Source organism: Carassius auratus, chromosome 32, assembly GCF_003368295.1.
Source record: "Carassius auratus strain Wakin chromosome 32, ASM336829v1, whole genome shotgun sequence".
Lineage (NCBI taxonomy): Eukaryota > Metazoa > Chordata > Actinopteri > Cypriniformes > Cyprinidae > Carassius > Carassius auratus.
In genome coordinates this window covers 12,651,834-12,677,155 of record NC_039274.1, presented here as the reverse complement: position 1 = coordinate 12,677,155, position 25,322 = coordinate 12,651,834, and the positions used below count along the sequence as shown (strand labels likewise).

Sequence of the window (25,322 nt, the reverse complement as noted above, 5' to 3'; positions counted from 1 at the left end):
AAAATAGCTGACTTCCTGTTGATCGTAGCTGATGACTGTGAATTAGAAAGTTTTCCGTCTTGATAAGAAAAATTTTTGTACCGAGTTTGGTGTCTGTAGCTAAAACTAACCCCGCCACTTTTGACAAAAGGTGGCGCTATAGAGTGCCTCTTCCACGCCCTCTTATGAACTTTTGCCAGTGTCTAGTTATCATAAATACTGATATGTGTTCTGAGTTTGATGAAATTCTAAGCATGTTATATGCCTCAAAATCACCTGAGAAGTATTCCAGTTTAACATGTTGCCACGGCAACAATATTTTTAGATATCAATATCCCCCCACCAGATTTATATCGGCTGTGTTTTAACATTATTCTGATGAAGTTTGAAGCAAATAGAGTAAAAATAAGATGCTGAATTCAAATCATTTTGAAAATGACACACTTCCTGCTGCCAGTTGGTGGCGCTATAACTTTGACTCCTAATAGTCACATATATGCGATCGACATCATACAACGAATAATCTGATGCAGTTTGATTAAAATCAGGAAATGTATGTGGATGGTATTAGACACTTCCTGTTTCTCATTTCTCGCCATAATTTCAACACCTCGCCACGAGCAAACCGTTCGAGATATCAAAAATCCCCTGGCAATTTTTCATCCCCAATGTCTTGAGATCATGTTGACCGAATTTGGTGGCAATCGGCAAAAAAACCTATGACAAGTATTTCAAATTCCAGAGCATGCGCTTTTTACATAACTCTAAATAGCTGACTTCCTGTTGGGCGGAGCCGAATGACATGCAGTACGAAAGTTGTTCAGCACCATGAGCTCTATATGTGTACTGAGTTTCATATTAATACGAGCAAGTATGTGTGAGCTATACATCAACATTTATGACTGTGTTCCAGGGGGCGCCATAGAGCCCCTGTGCCACGCCCGGGTCCCAGCCTCTGCAGGCTCCTAAAGGCCACAGATTCCAAAGTGTGCGCAAATTTTCAAGAGTTTTTGAGTATGTTAAGGACCCCAAAAGCCCCCACAACTTTGACGAAAAATATGAATACTAAACCCTAAATATCCAACTTCCTGTTGGGCGGAGCCTATGACATGCAGTACAAAAGTTGTTTGGTTTGATGAGATTTATATGTGTACCGAGTTTCGTGTGTCTACGTGCAAGTATGTATGATATATGGCCCTCAGTATTCCAGGGGGCGCTGTAGAGCCCCTGTGCCACGCCCGTGTATCAGTCTCTGCCCGGCCCTAATGGCCGCAGGTTCCAATGTGTGTGCCAATTTTCAAGACTTTTTAAGCATGTTAAGGGCCCCAAAAGCCCCCGAAACCTTGAAGAAAAATAATAATAATAACAAATAATCCTAAGGAAAACAATAGGGCTCTCGCCCTCCAGGCTTGAGCCCTAATTAAAGCTGCAAGCAGCGATGAACGGGCCCTCGCACCCGGGCTCACCACCATCGTGTGGCTTTAGTAAAAAGGTGAACGTTGAGAAATATGCATTTAAACTCATAAATATAAGTGCAATATATCAAAGTTTATTCCATATGTGTGCCAATCTTCCTGTTGCCAGCAGGTGGCGCTATCGTTATAATGGAATATTGGCCTTCAGATGTGTTCAAGCCAGGACCCTTATCACACATGTGAAGTTTGGGCAAGATCGGACATTTTATGCCTGAGTTATAACATCTTTTATTCCCATGGCGAGACATCGAACTTCGTCATGGCGACATGGACATGCCTTTTAACAAAAATTCAAGATCTTCACAACTAAACATCACACAGGTCTTTAGATTAGACTGACCACAAAAAAGACATTGATGTCATAAAATTTCTAGGAGTAGTTTATCACAGTGTAAAATATGTCACTTCCAGTTGCCAATAGGTGGCGCTATGACTATAACTGAATATTGGCATGTAGATCTGTTCAGGTGAAGAGTCTTAACAAAAATGTGAAGTTTGGGGCGGATTGGACATTGTATGTCTGAGTTATAGCACCATCATTTTTCAAGGCGAATCATCGAAATTTGTCAGGCCGCCATGGACACGCCCTTTAACGAAACCTCAATTCCTTCGCAATTTAACATGGCAAAGGGCTTTAGATTACACTGACCAAGTTTGGTGTTGATCTGAATAAATCTCTAGGAGGAGTTCGTTAAAATACAACCCCTGAAAATGACAAAAACAACACCAATTTTGCAGGGAAAATTAAAAATAACCGACTTCCTGTTGGGATTCGGATTTCGTACCAAGAGACTTTTTTGTAGCTATTGGTGTGTTACATATGTTTACCGATTTTCGTACATGTATATGACATGTAGCTCGAGGCGCACTCCATTGAAAATGTATAGGTGGCGCTATCGAGCCATTTTGCCACACCCAATGGAATATTAGCCTCCAGATGTGTTCAGGTCAGTACTCTTATCAAACATTTGAAGTCTGGGCAAGATCTGATATTTTATGACTGAGTTACAGCAACTTCTACTCCCATGGCGAGACATCGAACTTTGACATGGCGCCATGGACACGCCCTTTAACGAAAACTCAAGATCTTCTCATTTTAACATCGTACAGGCCTTTAGATTAGACTGACGACAAAAAAGACATTGATGTCAAAAATTTCTAGGAGTAGTTTGTCGCAGCTTAAAATATGTAACTTCCTGTTGCCAATAGGTGGCGCTATGACTATAACTGAATATTGTCGTGTCAAACTGTTCAGGACAGGAGTCTCATCCAACATGTGAAGTTTGGGGCAGATTGGTCATTGTATGTCTGAGTTATAGCAACTTCCTGTTTCATGGCGAATCATCGAAATTCGCCAGGCCGCCACACACAGGCCCTTCAACGAAAACTCAAAAGCTTCGCAATTTAACATCGCAAAGGACTTTAGATTAGGCATACCAAATTTGGTGTTGATCTGAATTAATCTCTAGGAGGAGTTCGTTAAAATACAACGCATGGAAATGACAAAAATGACACAAAATTTGCTCATAATATTTGAAATAACCGACTTCCTGTTGGGTTTCGGATTTTGCTCCAAGAGACTTTTTTGTAGGTATTGGAGAGTTACATGTGTATACCGATTTTCATACATGTACATGAAACGTAGCTCGAGGCGCACACCGTTGAACGTGTATAGGTGGCGCTGTTGAGCCATTTTGGCACACCCACTTCTGAAACCCATATCAGACGTAAATTTTCGCCAGTTCTGAGGTGTGTGCAAAGTTTCATGACTTTTCGAGCATGTTTAGGCCCTCAAAAATGCGATTCATCTTAGAGAAGAAGAATAATAATAATAAGAATAATAATAAACGGAGCAATTCCAAGAGGGTCCTCACACCATCGGTGCTCGGGCCCTAAATATAGCTGCAAGCAGCGATGGCGGGCTCAAGCCGTCAGTGCAACACCACCCCGGTGGCATCGGGAAAACTGTGCCCAGCGGGCATAAGCATTTACAGTAACCCTCTGGCAATCAAATTTTAAGGGATATGGCAGTTAAAGGGTTAATCCGGTTATGCCTGTTTTTGTTTTGTTTTTTTACTTTATTTTTCTTTTCTCTGTGCCGGATTGCTGATGTCTTTTACCCGGGCATAGATGTCCATCCATCAATTACGAACATTCATCCGCAAATGTCAGAGCGGTCGCGAGCGCGGATGGGAGAATGGCGCATGTTTTATTTTTTTTGAGCTACTGGGATGGTGCCCCCTCTGGGAGTTGGTGCCCTACGAAGACTGCGTATTCTGCATATAGGGAGCGGCGGTACTATCTGGAAAATATATTCCTCAAACCATCATACAAGAGGAGGTGATGCTAGTACTTCAAGAATCTCTCAAAACCTATCTGTTCATAAAGCCTATATATAAAGTCTTAATATAGTATTACACAATATGTTGTGCTATCCTAATATTATTGTGGTTTTTTACTGACATTGTTATTTGCTGTTATTTTTTGTTTTAATATTGTTACTGTTGTTACTTGTTGTACGGTGACCTTGAGTGGTTTGAAAGGCGCCTTAAATAAAATGCATTATTATTATTATTATTATTATTATTAGCTGTACACTTGATAAAAAAAATTAAATATAAACTTATGCAATTGTATATATATATATATATATATATATATATATATATATATATATATATATATATATATATATATATATATATAGTGTACAGTTTTCTTTTATTGCATCTTGAAATAAATGTTTCTGAGTTCTGTGTTTGTTTATTTTTTTATTTTTTTTTATTTTTATTTTTTTTTAGGAAGATTACAGCCTTTAATCTCCTCAAAATAAATGTGCATATAAACCATGAACAATTTAATTATAGCTGTATTTATAAAATGCTTACTAATGACTATTAATTTTGGGAGTAGGCTAGCAACAGTTGATGTTGAGGCCTAAGATATTTTTTAAGCTGTAATGATGAAAAAACAACAACAACACAAAATTGCTTTTTTTTCTGCTGGTGATTAAAGAGATGATTAAGTCTCCCTCTCTCTCTCTCTCTCTCTCTCTCTCTCTGACACCAAGCCCATCCCCTCTCCCACACATTCACACAAACTCAGCACACACACTTAACACACACACACTTAACACACAAACACACACACACACATACACATTACCCAGAGGGACAGAGTGACATCAGATGTATGGTAGTTTTTTAATTTTCTATCATCCATATAGTGTTGTATAGTCATGAAACTATGCATATTTCCTCAGCATGACTTGTCTTCTATGAGTACATTTTGTTGAATTGTTTAGAACTTGCACTTAAAAAAATAAAAGACATTTACTGGTTCCTTTTTTACTGTTATTTCAAAAAATCACCATGACAAAACCATTCAAGCTATCCAAAATTAATTCGCACCTGTTCTGTAAGATAAATTCTTTAAACAGTGGTAAAAGAGGATGTGGTGCTGATCCTTCAAGAGTCACTCCAAACTTATCTGTCCATAAAGCCTATAAAGAATTATTCTTAATACACAGTATTTCACAATACTTCAGCATATTATTCTAATTAAGTGAGGGTCATTTTATCAGTAAAATACATATTATTTTTCTTTGAAAGATTTCTATAAATGATTTAAATCATACTTGTTTCTACAATAATTATCTAAAAGTAATCATATAGCGCCATCTGGTGGCCATTATTGGTACTAAGAATTGCAAGCTTGATTTATATGTTATGATAGTTTAAATTTTAAGCTGGCTCTTGAAAATGATAAAGCTATGAAACTTGCTGTGCTTCTTTCAAATGATGACTTCTACGTATATAAAAAATTATGAAGAGTTGGAATGAAGAATGTTAAAGATATAGTAAAATAACTATTGTATTTTTTTATGTTACTTTAATAAATCGGTATGGCCACACCATTTAAGGTATCCTAAACCCATTCGCAATTTAACATCTTCAGTATATTGGCATCATGTTGAAAAAGTTTGGTGTGAACTACTTGTGTCTTCTTGGAGGAGTATGATTCATTTACAGGCTGATTTGATCATAAATCCACAATAACATTTCTGAGTTCTGTATCAATCTGTGTTGTTGTTTGTTTATTTTCATTTTTTTTATTTTTCATAGGAAGATAACTGACCCTTTACTCTCCTTTTTAATAAATGTGCTTATAAACCAAGATCAAGCTATTTATAGCTGTATTTATAAGCTGCTTATTAATGACTATTTAAGTTGGGACAAGACTTTATAAAGCATGAACTGACTATTTACTAATGAGTGCAGTTATTATAAAGTGTTACCAATGCATTTACTAATGTTAACAAATTAGACATTATTTTACAGTGTTATAAAATCCTTTAATGACTTATAAGCATTTGTTAAAGTTCTGCTTGCATTACAGCTTAGTCTTGATCTGTGAACTGAACAGTTTTACTGTTACATCCATGAGATTATGTAAATTAAGATAAATGTCATGTCACAGGATGGAATAGGTCAGTATCAAATGAGATTGAAATTATTATTTGCAGCACAAATAAGTATTTTTAGAATTTTGTTTTTAATTCCTGAAACTGTCAGAAAAGGATAAGGCCTAAGAGATTTCTTAAGCTGTAATGAAAACAGCAATGTTAGCAAAAGCAACAAAAAATAACAATTTAAAATACATTTTTTTTCTGGTGATTAAAGAGATGATTAAGTCTCTCTCTCTCTCTCTCTCTCTCTCTCTCTCTCTTTCTCTCTCTCATTGTGTCTGCCACTCAGCTCATGCCCATCCCCCACTTACAGACACACACACACACACTCAGTCAGCACACATACATTCCTCAAACAGAGGGACAGAGTGAGTTGAGATGTCTGACAGTTTTTTTATTTTCTTTTAGTCATACAGTGTTATAAAGTCATGAAACTATGCATATGTCCTCAGAATGATTTGATCTCTGTATGATTTTTTTTTTTAAGTGTTTGGAAGCTGCAATTTAAAAATACAAGACAATTAATGATTCCCTTTTTACTGTCATTTCAAAAAATCACCACGACAAAACCGTTCAAGCTAACCAAAATCCGTTCGCAATTTAAGTTCCTCAATGTTTTTTCAACATGTAGACAAAGTTTGGTGAGTATAGTGAACATTTCCTGTGAGGAGTATGCATTAAATCAGAGCTCAATTTAAATATTCAAATCAAAATAGCCGACTTCCTGTTGGTCGTAGCTGATGACTGTGAATTAGAAAGTTGTCCGTCTTGAAAAGAACAATTTACGTACCAAGTTTGGTGTCTGTAGCTAAAACTAACCCCCCCACTTTTGACAAAAGGTGGCGCTATAGAGTGCCTCCTTCACGCCCTTTTAAAAGCTTTTGCCATTGTCTAGCTATCACTAATACTGATATGTGTTTTGAGTTTCATGTAAATCTGAGCTTGTTGTCTGCCTCAAACTCACCACAACAGAACATTCAAGTTTGACACGTTGCCATGGCAACACTATATCAGATATCAATATCCCCACAACAGATTTACATCGGCCGTGTTTTGTCATTATTCTGATGAAGTTTTAAGTAAATAGAGTAAAAATAAGATGCTGAATTCAAAGCATTTGGAAAATGACACACTTCCTGCTGCCAGTTGGTGGCGCTATAATGTTGACTCTTAATAGTCACATATATACGATCAGTATCATACAACGAACAAACCAATGAAGTTTGATCAAATTCAGGAAATGTATGTGGATGTTATTAGACATTTCCTGTTTCTCATTTCTCGCCATAATTTCAACGCCTCGCCACGGGCAAACCGTTCGAGATATCAAAAATCCCCTCGCAATTTTCCATCCCCAATGTCTTGAGATCATGTTGACCGAGTTTGGTAGCAATCAAGTAAAAGACCTATGACAAGTATATTAAATTCCAGAGCATGCTTTTTATAAACAGCCCTAAATAGCTGACTTCCTGTTGGGCGGAGCCTATGACATAGAGTGCGAAAGTTGTTCGGCTCAATGAGATCTATAAGTGTACTGAGTTTCATATAAATACATGAAAATGTGTGTGAGCTATGGTTCAAGATTTCTGACTGTGTTCCAGGGGGCGCTGTAGAGCCCCTGTGCCACGCCCGGGTCCCAGTCTCTGTGGCGTCCTGATGGCCGCAGATTCCAATGTGTGTGCCAATTTTCAAGAGTTTTTGAGCATGTTAAGGCCTCCAAAAACCCCCGGAAGGTTTAATAAAAAATAAAAAAAATAATAATAAGAAGAAGAATAATCCTTAGAAGAACAATAGGGCTCTTCGCCCCTTCGGGCTTGAGCCCTAATAATAATAATAATAATAAACGGAGCAATTCCAAGAGGGTCCTCACACCATCGGTGCTCGGGCCCTAATAATAATAATAATAATAATAATAATAATAATAATAATAATAATAATAATAATAATAAACGGAGCAATTCCAAGAGGGTCCTCACACCATCGGTGCTCGGGCCCTAATAATAATAATAATAAACGGAGCAATTCCAAGAGGGTCCTCACACCATCGGTGCTCGGGCCCTAATAATAATAAACGGAGCAATTCCAAGAGGGTCCTCACACCATCGGTGCTCGGGCCCTAATAATAATAATAATAATAATAAACGGAGCAATTCCAAGAGGGTCCTCACACCATCGGTGCTCGGGCCCTAATTAAAGCTGCAAGCAGCGATGAACGGGCCCTCGCACCCGGGCTCACCGGCAGCGAGTGGCTTTAGTAAATAGGTGAACGGTGAGAAATATGCATTTAAACTCATAAATATATGTAGAATATATCAAAGTTTATTCCATATATGTGCCAATCTTTGTGTTGCCAGCAGGTGGCGCTATCATTATAATGGAATATTGGCCTTCAGATGTGTTCAGGACAGGACTCTTATCGAACATTTGAAGTTTGGGGAAGATTGAACATTTTATGCCTGAGTTACAACAACTTCTCTTGCTGTGGCGAGACATCAAATTTTGTCTTGGCGTTATGGACACGCCCTTTAACAAAAACTGAAAATCTCCACAATTTAACATCGCAAAGGCCTTAAGATTTAACTGACCAAGTTTGGTGTTGATCTGAATAAATCTCTAGGAGGAGTTCGTTAAAGTACAACCCCTGAAAATGGCAAAAACAATGCCAATTTTGCAGAGAAAATTCTAAATAACCGACTTCCTGTTGGGATTCGGATTTCGTACCAAGAGACTTTTTTGTAGGTATTGGTGTGTTACATGTGTATACCGATTTTTGTACATGTACGTGAAACATAGCTCGAAGCGCACTCCGTTGTATAGGTGGCGCTATCGAGCCATTTTGCCACACCTGATGGAATATTGGCCTTCAGATGTGTTCAGGCCTGGACTCTTATCACACATGTGAAGTTTGGGGAAGATCGGACATTTTATGCCTGAGTTATAACATCTTTTATTCCGATGGCGAGATCTCAAGCGGCAAGGAACCGAAACTCCATCGGTGACAGAATGGAGAAAAAAACCTTGGGAGAAACCAGGCTCAGTTGGGGGGTCAGTTCTCCTCTGACCAGATGAAAACCAGTAGTTCAATTCCAGGCTGCAGCAAAGTCAGATTGTGCAGAAGAATCATCTGTTTCCTGTGGTCTTGTCCTGGTGCTCCTCTGAGACAAGGTCTTTACAGGGGATCTGTATCTGGGCTCTAGTTGTCCTGGTCTCCGCTGTCTTTCAGGGCAGTAGAGGTCCTTTCTAGGTGCTGATCCACCATCTGGTCTGGATATGTACTGGATCCGGGTGACTGCAGTGACCCTCTGATCTGGACACAGACTGGATCTCGTGGCCACGGTGACCTCGGAACAAGAGAGAAACAGACAAATATTAGCGTAGATGCCATTCTTCTAATGATGTAGAAAGTACGGTGTTATGTGAAGTGTTTCCGGTTCCGGTTTACCTAATTAATGCAGCCTAAAAAAATCATTTAACGGATTTGGATATTAAAAGCATATTAGTATGTTATGTGTATGCCAGGTTAAAGAGATGGGTCTTTAATCTAGATTTAAACTGCAAGAGTGTGTCTGCCTCCCGAACAATGTTAGGTAGGTTATTCCAGAGTTTAGGCGCCAAATAGGAAAAGGATCTGCCGCCCGCAGTTGATTTTGATATTCTAGGTATTATCAAATTGCCTGAGTTTTGAGAACGTAGCGGATGTAGGGGAGTATAATGTAAAAGGAGCTCATTCAAATACTGAGGTGCTAAACCATTCAGGGCTTTATAAGTAATAAGCAATATTTTAAAATCTATACGATGTTTGATAGGGAGCCAGTGCAGTGTGGACAGGACCGGGCTAATATGGTCATACTTCCTGGTTCTAGTAAGAACTCTTGCTGCTGCATTTTGGACTAGCTGTAGTTTGTTTACCAAGCGTGCAGAACAACCACCCAATAAAGCATTACAATAGTCTAACCTTGAAGTCATAAATGCATGGATTAACATTTCTGCATTTGACATTGAGAGCATAGGCCGTAATTTAGATATATTTTTGAGATGGAAAAATGCAGTTTTACAAATGCTAGAAACGTGGCTTTCTAAGGAAAGATTGCGATCAAGTAGCACACCTAGGTTCCTAACTGATGATGAAGAATTGACAGAGCAACCATCAAGTCTTAGACAGTGTTCTAGGTTATTACAAGCAGAGTTTTTAGGCCCTATGATTAACACCTCTGTTTTTTCTGATTTTAGCAGTAAGAAATTACTCGTCATCCAATTTTTTATATCGACTATGCATTCCATTAGTTTTTCAAATTGGTGTGTTTCACCGGGCTGCGAGGAAATATAGAGCTGCGTATCATCAGCATAACAGTGAAAGCTAACACCATGTTTCCTGATGATATCTCCCAAGGGTAACATATAAAGCGTGAAGAGTAGCGGCCCTAGTACTGAGCCTTGAGGTACTCCATACTGCACTTGTGATCGATATGATACATCTTCATTCACTGCTACGAACTGATGGCGGTCATATAAGTACGATTTAAACCATGCTAATGCACTTCCACTGATGCCAACAAAGTGTTCAAGTCTATGCAAAAGAATGTTGTGGTCAATTGTGTCAAACGCAGCACTAAGATCCAATAAAACTAATAGAGAGATACACCCACGATCAGATGATAAGAGCAGATCATTTGTAACTCTAAGGAGAGCAGTCTCAGTACTATGATACGGTCTAAATCCTGACTGGAAATCCTCACATATACCATTATTCTCTAAGAAGGAATATAATTGTGAGGATACCACCTTTTCTAGTATCTTGGACAGAAAAGGGAGATTCGAGATTGGTCTATAATTAACAAGTTCTCTGGGGTCAAGTTGTGGCTTTTTTATGAGAGGCTTAATAACAGCCAGTTTGAAGGTTTTGGGGACATATCCTAATGACAATGAGGAATTAATAATAGTCAGAAGAGGACCTATGACTTCTGGAAGCACCTCTTGTAAGAGCTTAGATGGTATAGGGTCTAACATACATGTTGTTGGTTTAGATGATTTAACAAGTTTATACAATTCTTCCTCTCCTATAGTAGAGAATGAGTGGAACTGTTCCTCATGGGGTCTATAGTGCAATGTCTCATGTGATATGGTAGCTGACGGCTGAATGGTTGCAATTTTATCTCTAATAGTATCGATTTTAGAAGTAAAGTAGTTCATAAAGTCATTCCTGTTGTGGTGTTGGGAAATGTCAACACTTGTTGAGGCTTTATTTTTCGTTAATTTAGCCACTGTATTGAATAAATACCTGGGGTTATGTTTGTTTTCTTCTAAATGAGAAGAAAAGTAATCAGATCTAGCAGTTTTTAATGCTTTTCTATAGGATATGCTACTTTCCCGCCAAGCAATACGAAATACCTCTAGTTTTGTTTTCCTCAGGCTGCGCTCCATTTTTCGGGCTGCTCTCTTTAGGGTGCGAGTATGCTCATTATACCATGGTGTCAAACTGTTTTCCTTAACCTTCCTTAAGCGTAAAGGAGCAACTGTATTTAAAGTGCTAGAAAATAGAGAGTCCATAGTTTCTGTTACATCATCAAGTTGTTCTGAGGTTTTGGATATGCTAAGGAATTCGGATACATCAGGAAGATAACTTAAAAAGCAGTCTTTTGTGGTAGAAGTGATGGTTCTTCGATACTTGTAACAAGAAGTAGAATTTACAATTTTGGCTATATGAAGTTTACACAGAACTAAATAATGATCTGAGATATCATCACTTGGCTGAATAATTTCAACACTATCAACATCAATTCCATGTGACAGTATTAAATCTAGAGTATGATTTCGACAATGAGTAGGTCCTGAAACATGTTGTCTAACACCAATAGAGTTCAGAATGTCTATAAATGCTGATCCCAATGCATCTTTTTCATTATCGACATGGATATTAAAATCACCAACTATTAAGACTTTATCTGCAGCCAGAACTAACTCGGATGTAAAATCACCAAACTCTTTAATAAAGTCTGTATGGTGCCCTGGTGGCCTGTATACAGTTGCCAGTACAAACATAACAGGGGATTTATCATTAACATTGGTTTCTCTGGATAATGTTATATGAAGCACCATTACTTCAAACGAGTTATACTTGAAGCCTGCCCTCTGAGAAATCCTGAAAACGTTGTTATAAATTGAAGCAACTCCTCCCCCTTTGCCTTTTAGACGCGGCTCGTGTTTATAACAATAATCTTGGGGGGTGGACTCATTTAAAATAATGTAATCATCAGGTTTTAAAGTAAAGAAAAAGAAACTGCAACACAAAAATTTAACAACATATTTTTTATTAAAGTTGCATAAAAGTGTAACAAAATTGGGCAAAATACCAAGACAGTTTAGTAATGCTATAGGATATTTAGTTTTTTCTCTAAAAGGTATGAGCCTGAATACAGTCTCACACAATTGCTTACATTTTTCCTAAATTCATATTATTGTTCCTCTTTTAAATCCAATTGATTCTTTCAATCCTCTCATGTCTCATTGGACACAGAAAAGAGAAATCAACAGCACTACAAGGTCCATATAATGATAAAAACTTATTGTATTTTGTTAATAGTTAATGCATCTAAAAAAAAAATTGCTTGGTACATAGTCAACTTCCTTCCCTAGAGAGAGAGAAAATCATTGAAAGTATAAAATTATTTTATTTAATTCTAAAAGAGATTTCCACTTTTGCAGATTTTTTTTTCTTGCATGTTCCTCAAACATTAAATCCATTTGTCTGTCATAACATAAATGTAATCTAAGGCAACATCTGAAAGCAGGGAGAGTGTCTCTCATGTTAAATGAAATGCAAAGCAGTATGTGCAATAAAGACATAAAATTTAAATGTGTGTGTGCGGGGCAAAGAAAAAAAAGAGTGAGCAGAGAAAGAGAAAACATTTGTTGCGAGTCCAGGACAGTTGTCATTTTACCTTACTTCATGTAATTCATAAGTGAACTCAGACAGGATGAGGAGGAGCATCAATGAATTATTCATATCTGCAGATGCTAGTGATGTGTTTGCATGTTATGGGAAAGGCTCTTCTAAAACACCTACTGGAAATGTTGGATTGGTGAATTTCAAGAACACGGAGTGAAATTATTAGCCCTCTTATTATAGTATTTCATTGACTGAGACAAAAAGAGCAGATGGCTTGCTGGGAAAGATGATTTAGGAGATTCATGTGAGAGGATTCATTTTGAATGTACATTTGCCAGTGACCGTGACACACTGCGTCTTGTCTAGATCCAGTCTGTCTCTATCAGTCTCTGGGAGAGACCGTGTGCACATCTGTGGATGTGTGAGGCCCAAAAGTCACAGCTGCGGTTGTGTGTGTGGTAATTTCTCCTGTTGCTTGAGGGTGGTGATGCCCATGAATTTCAGAGAGTGAGTCAGTGAGTGTGTGTGTGGGATTTGATTCTTTGATTTTCCTCTGTCTTACAATTATTATTATTATTTTTTTTTTTTCTACACACAGCTCCCTTTCGTTAATACCACAAATAAAATAGCTTTAAACAATTTTTTCTTTTTTATCTCCATGATTGTTCCTGCACACTTATTCAAGGAATAGGAGACTCAAAAAAGTAAATAAAATAAAATAAAAAATGTAATTAAAATAAAAAAATAAATCCACAATTTTAAACCAAGTATTGTCACGGTTTCACAAAGGGTTTTAGTCCATGTGTTCATTGAGAGCTTTGAAACCAAACTAAAACTAAATTCCCAAATTAGAATCTAAAGAATAGTATGCACCGTAATGTATACCAACATGAAATACATTCAAAAACAATGAAATCTTTCCCCCTTCACAAAAAAGTGAAATAGAATAAAATAATGCAAATAAAATCAACATAATGAGAAAATAAGCCCTGAAGGATCTGATTAAATCTCCCATAATTTTGCCTCCACCTCCTCCCCAATGGATGCAGAAGAGGCAATGGGACTAGATGAGCACCAGCTCGGGGTGAACAGTCACACCCGTAAAATTTGAAAAGGAAGGATGAGATTGATTGAAGAAGGGTGGAGGTGGGAGAAGCTTCATTTCTTCTGAGGAGTACTGAGCTTCTGCATGCCACGGATCCTGTCCAGCAATTCAGCTACAAACTCCTACAGAGGGAAGAAAAAAAAAAGTCTTTTTTTTTTTTTTTTTACAAATTTACCATAGACAGCAGGTTTGCACATAACTGTGACAGGAATCCTAAGTCCTAAAACTGTACACTCATTACTAATAGAATTATACAGGGCTGTTGAATGCTTGAGTCTGACTGGTTGACGAACATTCTAAGGGAAGCACACAGCTAATGCAGTCCCAGCCAGTGGTAACTGTGGTATAAGCAGAATAACCGATGAAGGGCTGTTAAATTATTGGAAAGTAATGCACACCCTTCAAAGTGTAACTTTTTCATTGCTTCACATGCATTATTTTTCTAATAATTCAATGGCCCGTCATCAATTATTCCTTACTTAATGTTGTTTAAATGAGTAAAATTTAAATACTTTTGTCTAATTCTATTCTGCTACCAATATGTGCATATTTTGCCTGCTCTTAGATATGAGATAATGTACTCACTTCAGTAGGTTTATAACAGTCTACCAGCAGTTCCTGTTGTACAATAAGAGAAAACTAATGTCATTCAAATGTAAAAATCTGTTCCAAATTGAAGATGTAATAGAAATTGTAATACAATACTGAATCTGTAATTCTTGGGAAGGATACCTTGACTCTTGCGGCACGGTCTACATCATCCTCCATGTCCAACAGCTCATCCACATCAATCTCCAGCTCTGGAATCGCCTCCTCCTGTGACACAAAAGCAAAAGCAACATGAAATTAAAGGAAATGATATGTTTAGAGTATATGTCTATATTGAAATACCTCCAAGAAGAAATGGCTAACTGGAAATTACACAAATATGCTCAGAAATTCCCTACAGCTCTAAGAAATTCAGCTGTATTCCCGGAGGGAAAAGAAACCCTGTGAGGAAGCTAGGCAGAGACAATGGTTGCACAGATGATTCGGGAATGTTTGTTTGTGTGTAAGAATGTTAAGACTGGGGATCTGTCTAAACATTGCAATTCCTTGTTATGTTCCCAACAGGGTTGGTTAAGTTTGGCGAAATGCTGTCTCTTTACCACTAGGGGTATATATTGTGTTATACAAACAGTTAAAATATCATGAGCAAGACTGAATATCAAGAATGAAAAAGAGAAGTGAAATTGAATACAGTAATGCAGCAACAAAATTTCTGGGATCAAATGTGATTTTGCACTCATTCAGATAAGCATATTTGTTTTACTGATGTGTTTGGCTATTTTTATCAGTCCAGTTCACATACTTGGCCTTGGGCTGTCGGCAGGGCAGTGGCCATGAAACCGATCATTCTGCTTCTCTTTCTGAAGTCAAGATGCCTTTGTCTCTCTCTTTCTCATTGCCTAACTTTACTAATAGCTCAAATTCGAATAAAACTCTGATTTAAATTCAAATTCAAACACTATCTTCCTATGTGAGTTTAGATCTGTTTCCAAGAGTAAAAATCCAACTGTGCCAGTGGAGGCTCCAAACCTCAATTATATGTTGCTGTATTTTTCTCGTCTCGTTCCTTTGGCCTTCAAAAATTGGTTTCTTTAATGCTAGAGAACTACCAACTAGTTGTAAAAGGGCTGAGCTTTCATTGTTACCTAAGAAAGGTGATCTTGGTCTTTTAAAAAATTGGAGACCAGTGGCATTGTTATGTACGGATTATAAAATCCTTGCAAAGTGTTTTTCAAATAGATTAAAAAAACACCTTGGGTCTTTGATAGAAAGGAATCAGACTTATTGTATACCAAATCGAACTATAATGGATAACCTTTTTCTTTTAAGAGATGTAATTGATTTAGCTTACATGGGTAATGTAAATTTAGGTATATTCTCAATTGACCAAGAAAAAGCTTTTGATAGAGTTGACCATTGTTATTTGCTCAATGCTCTCAAAGCTTTTGGAATTGGAGATCGTTTTTTATCAGGCATAAAACTTTTATATACTGGGGCATCTGTTATGTTAAAGGTGGGAGGTGGACTTAGTCAGCCAGTTTTAATGAAAAGAGGAATAAGGCAGGGATGTCCTTTGTCAGGACAACTTTTTTCTTTAGCAATTGAACCCCTACTTTGTCAGTTGAGAAAAAATATAAAAGGTTTTGCAGTTAAAGGTTCTGAAAATATGCTTATAAAAGTATCTGCTTATGCAGATGATATCACTGTTTTTATAAAAAATAAAAATGATGTTGAAGCATTAAAAGAAAGTTTAAATATTTATGAAAAGGCCTCATCTGCAAAGGTCAACTGGAATAAAAGTGAAGGTTTTATTATGGGGAATTGGCAAGAGGAACCCCCTCCAGTACTCCCAGGTGGAGTAAAATGGGGTAAAGAAGGCTTAAAGTTTTTAGGGGTATATCTAGGGAAAGAAGGATTTCAGGAAAAGAACTGGGAGGGTATGATAGATAAAGTGTGTGCAAAACTGTCCAAATGGAAGTGGGTGTTACCCAAACTATCATACAGGGGAAGGGCCCTGGTTGTTAATAATCTTGTAGCCTCTATGATCTGGCATAAAATGATTGTACTAAACCCACCAAATAATGTTGTTGGTGAAATTCAAAGAAATGTAATTAATTTTGTTTTGGTCTGGATACCACTGGACAAAAGCTGCTGTGCTCTTTTTACCAGTTTGTGAAGGTGGACATGGATTAATGGATATACAAAGTCGAATCATGACTTTCAGAATCCAAGCAGTGCAAAGACTATTGTATTCTGGACAATCTATGTGGACTGACACAGCTTGTGCCTTGTTGCAAAATGTGGATATTTTTAATTATGATAAACAGTTGTTCTTAATAAGGTTGATGGACATTGATTTGAGTGGTACCTCATCTTATTATCAGTCAGTTTTAAGAGCATGGAGATCGATTTTCAAAGTGGAGAGAGATTCTTCAGAACTTGGAAGCTGGATATGACATGAACCTCTTTTTAATAACCGTTGCAGTTTTTCACAAGTTCATCAAACAACCGCAGTAGGAATATTTCATCAAGCACGGTGAGTAATGGCTTCGCCTACTATCGTTATTTGCACCTCTTGCCACATGTACAGTTTATCTATCTCTGTCGCTGATGAGGGATTCACATGTGATAAATGCAGGGAAATAGTTAGGCTGACAGAGAAGATTTCAGAATTAGAGACACGCATCCAAACTTTAATTGAGGACAGAAAGAATGTTAGGGCTCTAGATACGGCTTTGGATGCGTCTAGCTCAGGGACTCCTGTACATTGTCCGGTTCCGGCAACAGAGCCCCTGCAGCAGGGCAACTGGGTGACGGTGAGGCAGCGTAGTCGTGGGTCAAAACACCGCTCTTCTGTTCCGATCAAAACATTAAACAGGTTCTCCCCACTCAGTGATGCACCCACTGAGAAACCTGATGAAAGTGCTCTAGTTATTGGTGATTCTATTGTACGGAACGTGAATATAGAGACACCAGCCACCATAGTCAAATGTTTACCGGGAGCCAGAGCACCTGACATCTTGGCAAATTTAAAAGTGCTGGCTAATGCTAAACGTAAATACAGTAAGATTGTTATTCATGCCGGCGCTAATGATGTTCGACTTCGCCAGTCGGAGATCACTAAAAATAACTTTAAAGAGGTGTGTGAACTTGCAAGCACGATGTCAGACACTGTAATATGCTCTGGTCCCCTCCCTGCTTACCGTGGTGACGAGATGCATACCAGATTGTCATCACTCAATGGCTGGATGTCTAAGTGGTGCCCACAGAATAACATAGGTTTCATAGACAATTGGACAAGCTTTTGGGGCAGACCTGACCTGTTTAAGAGATGGTCTTCATCCCTCCTGGGGTGGCGCCACTCTTCTGTCTAGAAATATGGCACATAGTCTTAGTGTTTATACTTGACTAACTGGGGCCCAGGTCAGGAAGCAGACAGACTGGCAAAACCGGCCGTCTGCTAGCTGCCTCCCGTCACAGAGGTCAGTTAATTCTCAGCACATAGAGACTCTTTCACCTAGATATCACACTATAGAGACTGTGTCTGTTCCCCGAACTAGAAAATACAAAAAACGTCCAAACCAAGTTAAGGTTAACAATTTAATTGAGGTTCAACAAATAAAAAACAAATGCAATATGGATAAACAAATGATAAAGATTGGCTTATTGAATATCAGATCCATTTCTACGAAAACACTTTTTGTAAATAATATGATAACTGATAATAATATAGATGTGCTCTGTTTGACAGAAACTTGGCTAAAACCTGATGATTACATTATTTTAAATGAGTCCACCCCCCAAGATTACTGTTATAAACATGAGCCGCGTCTAAAAGGCAAAGGGGGAGGAGTTGCTTCAATTTATAACAACGTTTTCAGGATTTCTCAGAGGGCAGGCTTCAAGTATAGCTCGTTTGAAGTAATGTTGCTTAATATAACATTATCCAGAGAAACAAATGTTAATGATAAATCCCCTGTTATGTTTGTACTGGCTACTGTATACAGGCCACCAGGGCACCATACAGACTTTATTAAAGAGTTTGGTGATTTTACATCCGAGTTAGTTCTGGCTGCAGATAAAGTTTTAATAGTTGGTGATTTTAATATCCATGTCGATAATGAAAAAGATGCATTGGGATCAGCTTTTATAGACATTCTGAACTCTATTGGTGTTAGACAACATGTTTCAGGACCTACTCATTGTCGAAATCATACTCTAGATTTAATACTGTCACATGGAATTGATGTTGATAGTGTTGAAATTATTCAGCCAAGTGATATCTCAGATCATTATTTAGTTCTGTGTAAACTTCATATAGCCAAAATTGTAAATTCTACTTCTTGTTACAAGTATCGAAGAACCATCACTTCTACCACAAAAGACTGCTTTTTAAGTTATCTTCCTGATGTATCCAAATTCCTTAGCATATCCAAAACCTCAGAACAACTTGATGATGTAACAGAAACTATGGACTCTCTCTTTTCTAGCACTTTAAATACAGTTGCTCCTTTACGCTTAAGGAAGGTTAAGGAAAACAGTTTGACACCATGGTATAATGAGCATACTCGCACCCTAAAGAGAGCAGCCCGAAAAATGGAGCGCAGCTGGAGGAAAACAAAACTAGAGGTATTTCGTATTGCTTGGCGGGAAAGTAGCATATCCTATAGAAAAGCATTAAAAACTGCTAGATCTGATTACTTTTCTTCTCTTTTAGAAGAAAACAAACATAACCCCAGGTATTTATTCAATACAGTGGCTAAATTAACGAAAAATAAAGCCTCAACAAGTGTTGACATTTCCCAACACCACAACAGTAATGACTTTATGAACTACTTTACTTCTAAAATCGATACTATTAGAGATAAAATTGCAACCATTCAGCTGTCAGCTACAGTATCACATCAGACAGTGCACTATAGACCCCCTGAGGAACAGTTCCACTCATTCTCTACTATAGGAGAGGAAGAATTGTATAAACTTGTTAAATCATCTAAACCAACAACATGTATGTTAGACCCTATACCATCTAAGCTCCTAAAAGAGGTGCTTCCAGAAGTCATAGGTCCTCTTTTGACTATTATTAATTCCTCATTGTCATTAGGATATGTCCCCAAAACCTTCAAACTGGCTGTTATTAAGCCTCTCATAAAAAAACACAACTTGACCCCAGAGAACTTGTTAATTATAGACCAATCTCGAATCTCCCTTTTCTGTCCAAGATACTAGAAAAGGTGGTATCCTCACAATTATATTCCTTCTTAGAGAAAAATGGTATATGTGAGGATTTCCAGTCAGGATTTAGACCGTATCATAGTACTGAGACTGCTCTCCTTAGAGTTATCTGCTCTTATCATCTGATCGTGGGTGTATCTCTCTATTAGTTTTATTGGATCTTAGTGCTGCGTTTGACACAATTGACCACAACATTCTTTTGCATAGACTTGAACACTTTGTTGGCATCAGTGGAAGTGCATTAGCATGGTTTAAATCATACTTATATGACCGCCATCAGTTCGTAGCAGTGAATGAAGATGTATCATATCAATCACAAGTGCAGTATGGAGTATCTCAAGGCTCAGTACTAGGGCCGCGACTCTTCACGCTTGATATGTTACACTTTGGAGATATCATCAGGAAACATGGTGTTAGCTTTCACTGTTATGCTGATGATACTCAGCTCTATATTTCTTCGCGGCCCGGTAAAACACACCAATTTGAAAAACTAATGGAATGCATAGTCGATATAAAAAATTGGATGACGAGTAATTTCTTACTGCTAAATTCAGAAAAAAACAGAGGTGTTAATCATAGGGCCTAAAAACTCTGCTTGTAATAACCTAGAACACTGTCTAAGACTTGATGGTTGCACTGTCAATTCTTCGTCATCAGTTAGGAACCTAGGTGTGCTACTTGATCGCAATCTTTCCTTAGAAAGCCACGTTTCTAGCATTTGTAAAACTGCATTTTTCCATCTCAAAAATATATTTAAATTACGGCCTATGCTCTCAATGTCAAATGCAGAAATGTTAATCCATGCATTCATGACTTCAAGGTTAGACTATTGTAATGCTTTATTGGGTGGTTGTTCTGCACACTTGGTAAACAAACTACAGCCAGTCCAAAATGCAGCAGCAAGAGTTCTTACTAGAACCAGGAAGTATGACCATATTAGCCCGGTCCTGTCAACACTGCACTGGCTCCCTGTCAAACATCATATAGATTTTAAAATATTGCTTATTACTTAAAAAGCCCTGAATGGTTTAGCACCTCAGTATTTGAATGTATTTGGATTTTAATAGCGGACATTATAATCCTCTACGTCCGCTAAGTTCTCAAGACTATTTGATAATACCTAGAATATCAAAATCAACTGCTGGCGGCAAATCCTTTTTCCTATTTGGCGCCTAAACTCTGGAATAACCTACCTAACATTGTTTGGGAGGCAGACACACTCTTGCAGTTTAAATCTAGGTCTTAAAAATAAAGACCCATCTCTTTAACCTGGCTTACACATAACATACTAATATGTGACCCGTCACGGAAACCAGTGACACAAGTCGGCAGTACAACTTTCGAGCAAAATGAGAAAGAAGCGTTTTTTTTTCAAAATTGGTGATTTTCGTTTTTTTTGCAGAATCTGTTAGTTGAGATCACAAAGAAGCCTCTCCGTGTTTTGAGATAGCAGTATTGGTATATTTAAAAGCGTATATTTTGAGGTTGAAATCAGGTTGTTTGTCGGAGATTCTAGCACGCACTGGGGGCGTTTCATTGTCTTTCTGTATTTCCATACTTGATAAGCCGGCTTTTGTTTCTTTTGTTATTGCCCCCACCCTCCGAGGGAAGCGTGGCTACTTAGTATGCAGCGCGTTTTGGCCGGCTGTAGCTGACATCAAAATTCAATGAAGATGGACGCCGCAAAGATGAACGCAGACGAGCTGAACCGTGGCCGTTACACCGAAAATGTTTCGAAGTACTTCTTCGACAAGCCGGATGCTTATAAACAAGCGCTCACTGATTCTGAAGACGATCTGAGCAGCGATGAAAGCGGCATAATAAGACTGTAATATCCCTAATCTACAACTGAGCGAAGATGATGACGAGGAAGAATGTATTGGACTGGCGTCAGACGAGTTGGACCGTAAGATATCAGAGGCTATATCGTTTCTTATGGGGTGACATCAAATTTCCATTTCCATAGACATCAAAGTTTGTCATTTTATGTTGATTCTAAGAACATTCTCCTTTATTATTAATAGTATGCGGTCCGACTTTTCCTGTTGTGTCTGTTGTTGCTAGGGCTGTAGTACTCGAGTCCGGTCTTGGACTCAAGTCCGGACTCAAGACATTTTTCTATCGTCTCGGACTTGTTGAATTTGCACTCGGACTTGTCTCGGACTTGGTCATTGGACTCGCCAAGGCTTCTAGTTGGTCTCGACCAAGTCCAGCAAAAAAATAAAATAAAAAATTTCTCCTTCAAAACAAAACCACATTTGCATGATGTCGCGACTGAAAACGTGTGGAAAACGCTAGGCGCGCCGCTTTCCTTATTTCCAAAGCACTCTGTAATCTGCGCTCGCGCTCCAGTGGCGTCTGCTGTTGCTGGGCAACCATGACCCGCTCTCCATGATGACGCAGAAGTTTCAGCAAAGAATAAATGGAATTCCAGCACTTAAAATCACTTGCAGTAGCTCTGCTAATAGATTCATTTAAAAAATGGCTATCCTTGTACAACTATCATCATCTGTTTCTCCATCTTGCCTTAGCTTTCAGTATTGTTCCGGGAAAGGATGTGCATGACCAGTGGTGCACTTACTGCGACCTGAAAAGTTTAGATGTTTCTAATTTAATTTTCTACCTGTTAGATTGTGTTTTATTTACGTCTACACCTAGATAGCCTTTTTTTTATCAATAAACGCGTATTAATGTATAGCCTTATGCAACAATTACATATGTAAATTTTAAAAACTTTATATATGACATTACATATTTACATTTTGATGTAACAGCCAGTATTTGTATCTGTAACAATCACAAAATTTTTCCTATCTGCATTTGGATACAACATCGTACAGTTACTTGAAAAGACTGTTATGACTTTTTATATATTTTTTCGTAGTTATCACTGAACAAGTATGTCGTGTTAAACTGAAATAATTATTAATTTCTAAAATAATATTTATCATGCAAGCAGAGAGATGTCATGACAAATGTTTAGTGATCATTTGAACACAACTGAATCCATTCAATGCACACATTCTCATTACGTAGAACACTTTCAGCGAGTCTTAATGTTAATGAACTTCACTAAACAGATGTGTGTGTTCCGCCCAAACCAGCAAAAGGTAAATATGCAAACATGTAGGACAAGTAGACAATATATCCGTATCGAAGCTGATTATTAGCCTACTCTTGAGAGAGAACTGATTTGGTTTTTGAGAGACTGAGACGCGCAGCACGGCTGTTTGATTGGTGAGCGCGCTGTGCTTATTCCATTCATTCGTATCATGGTAGCCTAAGCTTTCAATATTTCCCTTTTAAATATATACAAATAATATAACGTGTAGCTATGATGTATTATTATAGGTAAAATTACTCTTGCAACGCTCTGATTTCTGAGAGATAAACAGAGAGGCGACAACAATGCGGTGTTTGATTTGCTCTCTTTTCACTCATAAAGTTTACATTCATTCACTTCTGGCGCTGATGCCCTGGCTCACCTGTTATCTAGCAAACACCAGACTCTGTCAGCTTTAGCCGAGTATTCAGGCAGAAATATTCCTTGAGCGTTATTCGTTTTTTAAGCCATTATCCGTGCCATTCCGAATAAGGTATTCAGCTTCAGGCACAACCCTAATTATTACATTACATATTTTATTTTTACATGCAACATAGATAAGGTCATATAGTAACAGCTCCACGCAATATTGTAATTCTAAAATTCACGTCATACTTGCAAACACTTTGTATGCATTATGGTTAATGCATGCTGGAGTAGTCGATTGTTTCCGACAGTGCTCGACTAGTCTATGCAAGCCCTAGTACAGTATGACAAAAATTTCGCTGTATTTATGTGCGCATGTCCAGTAGAGCCAAACGTATCCATTCTAGCCTTGCTGCGCGCATTTGTCATATCCCGAGCTTTGCGCGTGTCTGTGCACTGTGCCAATTAGGCATAGTCATATACATTTTTGACCACAGATATAATGTCAACAAAAAATAAAGTACATAAAAATTATTTGACCTTACAGTTCCAAACTTTGTTTGTTTATCCAAGTTTAGCTCCCAGGGTCAGACTGGGGGTAAAACCAGTACTCATTAGCAAGGCCCCAAAGGAAGAGAGGGCCCTTGAAAAGTATGAATCTGAAATATATATTTTTTACCTGGATATTTTCATGGGTGGGGGCCATGGGGGCCCATCAGGACTGCCTATGCATAGGGCCCAGAATCTTGTTTAACGCCCCTGTTAGCTTTAACCCTAATTATACACACTTGAACCTAATCAAGCTCTTACTAGACACACTAATCTTCCAGGTGTTTTAAGGCCAGTTGGAGCTAAACTTTTCAGGACATTGGCCATCCAGGATGTATTTTGGAGACCCCTGTCCTACAGAGTTGTTACTTTGCACTTGCTTATTGATCATTACAAATAATAATGTAAAATGATTTTCTTAGAATAGGAGATATGCTTTCTCTCGCATCACAAACATTATCAGTAGTTAAGTATGTGGTCTTGAAGAGGACCCTTTATTCTTTCATTTGGACTCGGTCTTGGACTTGGACTCGAAACTTTTGGACTTGGACTTGACTTTGACTCGAACCTCTTTGGACTCGGTCTTGACTCGGTCTCGACTAGTCCTGGACTTGGACTTGACTTGGACTCGACAAAGCTGGACTTGACTACAGCTCTAGTTGTTGCTATGCAGGGGGTATGGCTTTATCTAAATGGAATGTAAATGAGACCCATTGTCACTCGCAGCAGTGAGAACTGCATATCTTCAGAGGCTATTTCCTGCTTTTTGAGCTTTATTGAGTGCCTACCTTCAAATGGCCACAACTTCTCCAAATATTATCAGATTTCCATGTGTTACACATCGTTGGAAAGCTTAGAGACTACACTTTCAGAATCTTTGAATAACTCAAAATGCTCCAGAACCGACTTGTGTCCCTACTTTCCGTGATTGGTCACATATGCTTTTAATATCCAAATCCATTAAAGGATTTTAAGGCTGCATTAATTAGGTAAACCGGAACCGGGAACACTTCCCATAACACCCTACGTACTTGCTACATCATTAGAAGAATGCACACTAATATTTGTCGGTTTCACTCTTATTCCGAAGTCACCGTAGCCACCAGATCCAGTCTGTATCCAGATCGGAGGGTCACTGCAGTCACCCGGATCCAGTACGTATCCAGACCAGATGGTGGATCAGCACCTAGAAAGGACCTCTAACTGCCCTGAAAGACAGTGTAGACCAGGACAACTAGAGCCCCAGATACAGATCCCCTGTAAAGACCTTGTCTCAGACTTTGACTGACTTTGCTGCAGCCTGGAATTGAACTACTGGTTTCGTCTGGTCAGAGGAGAACTGGCCCCCCCAACTGAGCCTGGTTTCTCCCAAGGTTTTTTTCTCCATTCTGTCACCGATGGAGTTTCGGTTCCTTGCCGCTGTCGCCTCTGGCTTGCTTAGTTGGGGTCACTTCATCTATAGCGATATCGTTGACTTGATTGCAAATAAATGTACAGACACTATTTAACTGAACAGAGATGACACCACTGAATTCAATGATGAACTGCCTTTAAATATCATTTTGCATTATTGACACTCTGTTCCCCTAATGAATGTTGTTCAGTTG

The 25,322-nt window shown here is 38.3% G+C and overlaps 1 protein-coding gene across 1 annotated transcript in view; it reads right to left on the bottom strand.

The window, feature by feature from the left end:
* Positions 1-12,570: 12,570 nt before the first annotated feature.
* Positions 12,571-25,322, bottom strand: part of LOC113051612 (protein phosphatase 1 regulatory subunit 14B-like) — a 49,959-nt gene continuing 37,207 nt past the window's right edge. Inside the window, exons 2-4 of the mRNA XM_026215507.1 lie at positions 14,646-14,729; positions 14,499-14,531; positions 12,571-14,035 (exon numbers count right to left, since the gene is read on the bottom strand). Of these exons, the coding sequence (XP_026071292.1) occupies positions 13,967-14,035; positions 14,499-14,531; positions 14,646-14,729 (186 nt within the window). The 3' untranslated portion in view covers positions 12,571-13,966. The remainder of the gene's footprint in view (positions 14,036-14,498; positions 14,532-14,645; positions 14,730-25,322) is intronic.